The sequence below is a fragment of the Acomys minous genome (genome assembly GCF_964271855.1).
Source record: "Acomys minous genome assembly, chromosome: 14".
Taxonomy (NCBI): domain Eukaryota; kingdom Metazoa; phylum Chordata; class Mammalia; order Rodentia; family Muridae; genus Acomys; species Acomys minous.
Window position 1 is genome coordinate 89,581,534 of NC_140496.1, and position 1,222 is coordinate 89,582,755.

The 1,222-nt window shown below is 44.3% G+C and overlaps 1 protein-coding gene across 1 annotated transcript; it reads left to right on the forward strand.

The window, feature by feature from the left end:
• Positions 1-600: 600 nt before the first annotated feature.
• LOC311582501 (small vasohibin-binding protein-like) lies at positions 601-839 on the forward strand (the record flags this gene model as incomplete). Its single annotated transcript, XM_084755647.1, is given in 3 exon segments — positions 601-701; positions 703-727; positions 729-839. Coding segments are annotated over 3 exon segments (237 nt in total).
• Positions 840-1,222: the final 383 nt, after the last annotated feature.

Sequence of the window (1,222 nt, forward strand, 5' to 3'; positions counted from 1 at the left end):
TATGGGTACAATACCTCATATTAGAGTAGAAATATATATATGTATATAATTTGTATGAAGAATAATCTTACACTTGATTTCTATACCACTCTATCTAGAAATAAAATTATTTTGCCTCTATATACAAAATTCTATACCAGTGAATTAAAAATAACCTTGTGAGTGACAATTGATGCATTAAGTTGAGGAGTAGAGTCACTAATATACTTTTTGTTCTATTTGTCCTATATATTTCTATATTTCCCCTTCTTTTTTTTCAACCCCTATCCCCAAACTTAAGAATGTAAAGAGAGACACCACTGAGTCTGATGAGCATCAAAGAATCTCCTTATGGAGATGGCTTCAAATATGGCAAACTAGTCACTGGGCAAAATGTCCTCATTTCTGCCATAGACAGATTTCTGCCTTAAAAAGGGCAAACTTGGGGTCCTGCCCTCCCCAGCATATCCTGCCCAGTCCAAGGCCAGCAGGCTGGGTGTTCCAGTCCCACGGAAGGGGAAGGCCAGGGCGAAACCCGTGTGGGAACTGGTCTGCGACGAGGTAGAGGCAGGAGCCTGAGGCCGGGTCAGCGCTAACCAAGAAACATTCAGAAGTCAAACCATGGATCCACCTGCCCGGAAAGAAAAGTGCAGAGTTAAAGAACCTGCCTTCAGAGTGGAGAAGGCTAAGCAGAAATCTGCCCAGCGGGAGCTGAACCAAAGAAAGAGCAGAGATCTATGCTCTCATGACTGACAGAGCTAGCGCAGCAGCAGTTCGGTGAGTTCTGTAAGCAGATGCAGCCGCCTGTGGAGTGGGCCAACCTGCATCCCAGGCAGTGGACCTGGGGCCTTTGTCTGTGAGCCGGTTCCCACTGTTATGCTGTGCTAACCCACTGGAGCCTTACAGAAGTAGACAGGACTTGAGGAGAACTCTGTAGTGAACTTCCCATAGGTAACTTCCACACTGGTTTCTCCTCTCAGAACTGTCCCAGTGCTTGCTGGGTAGACTTTTCATCTAGGACAGCAGATTTTTAAAAGACTTTTTTCCTATTGTTTGAGAACAATCATTGTTTCTTGTGAAACTGGGTCTCTTCCCTAAAAATAATAAAATACAAAATGTTCAAAAAAAGGGGGGGGGGCAGATTTGGATGCAGGCTATAGGCCAAACTCTGCCAAGACAGTGTAAGCAAGCCCTCAATAGTTCCTGCTTCACAAATATGTCTGTCAGAGATATTGGACCAGAA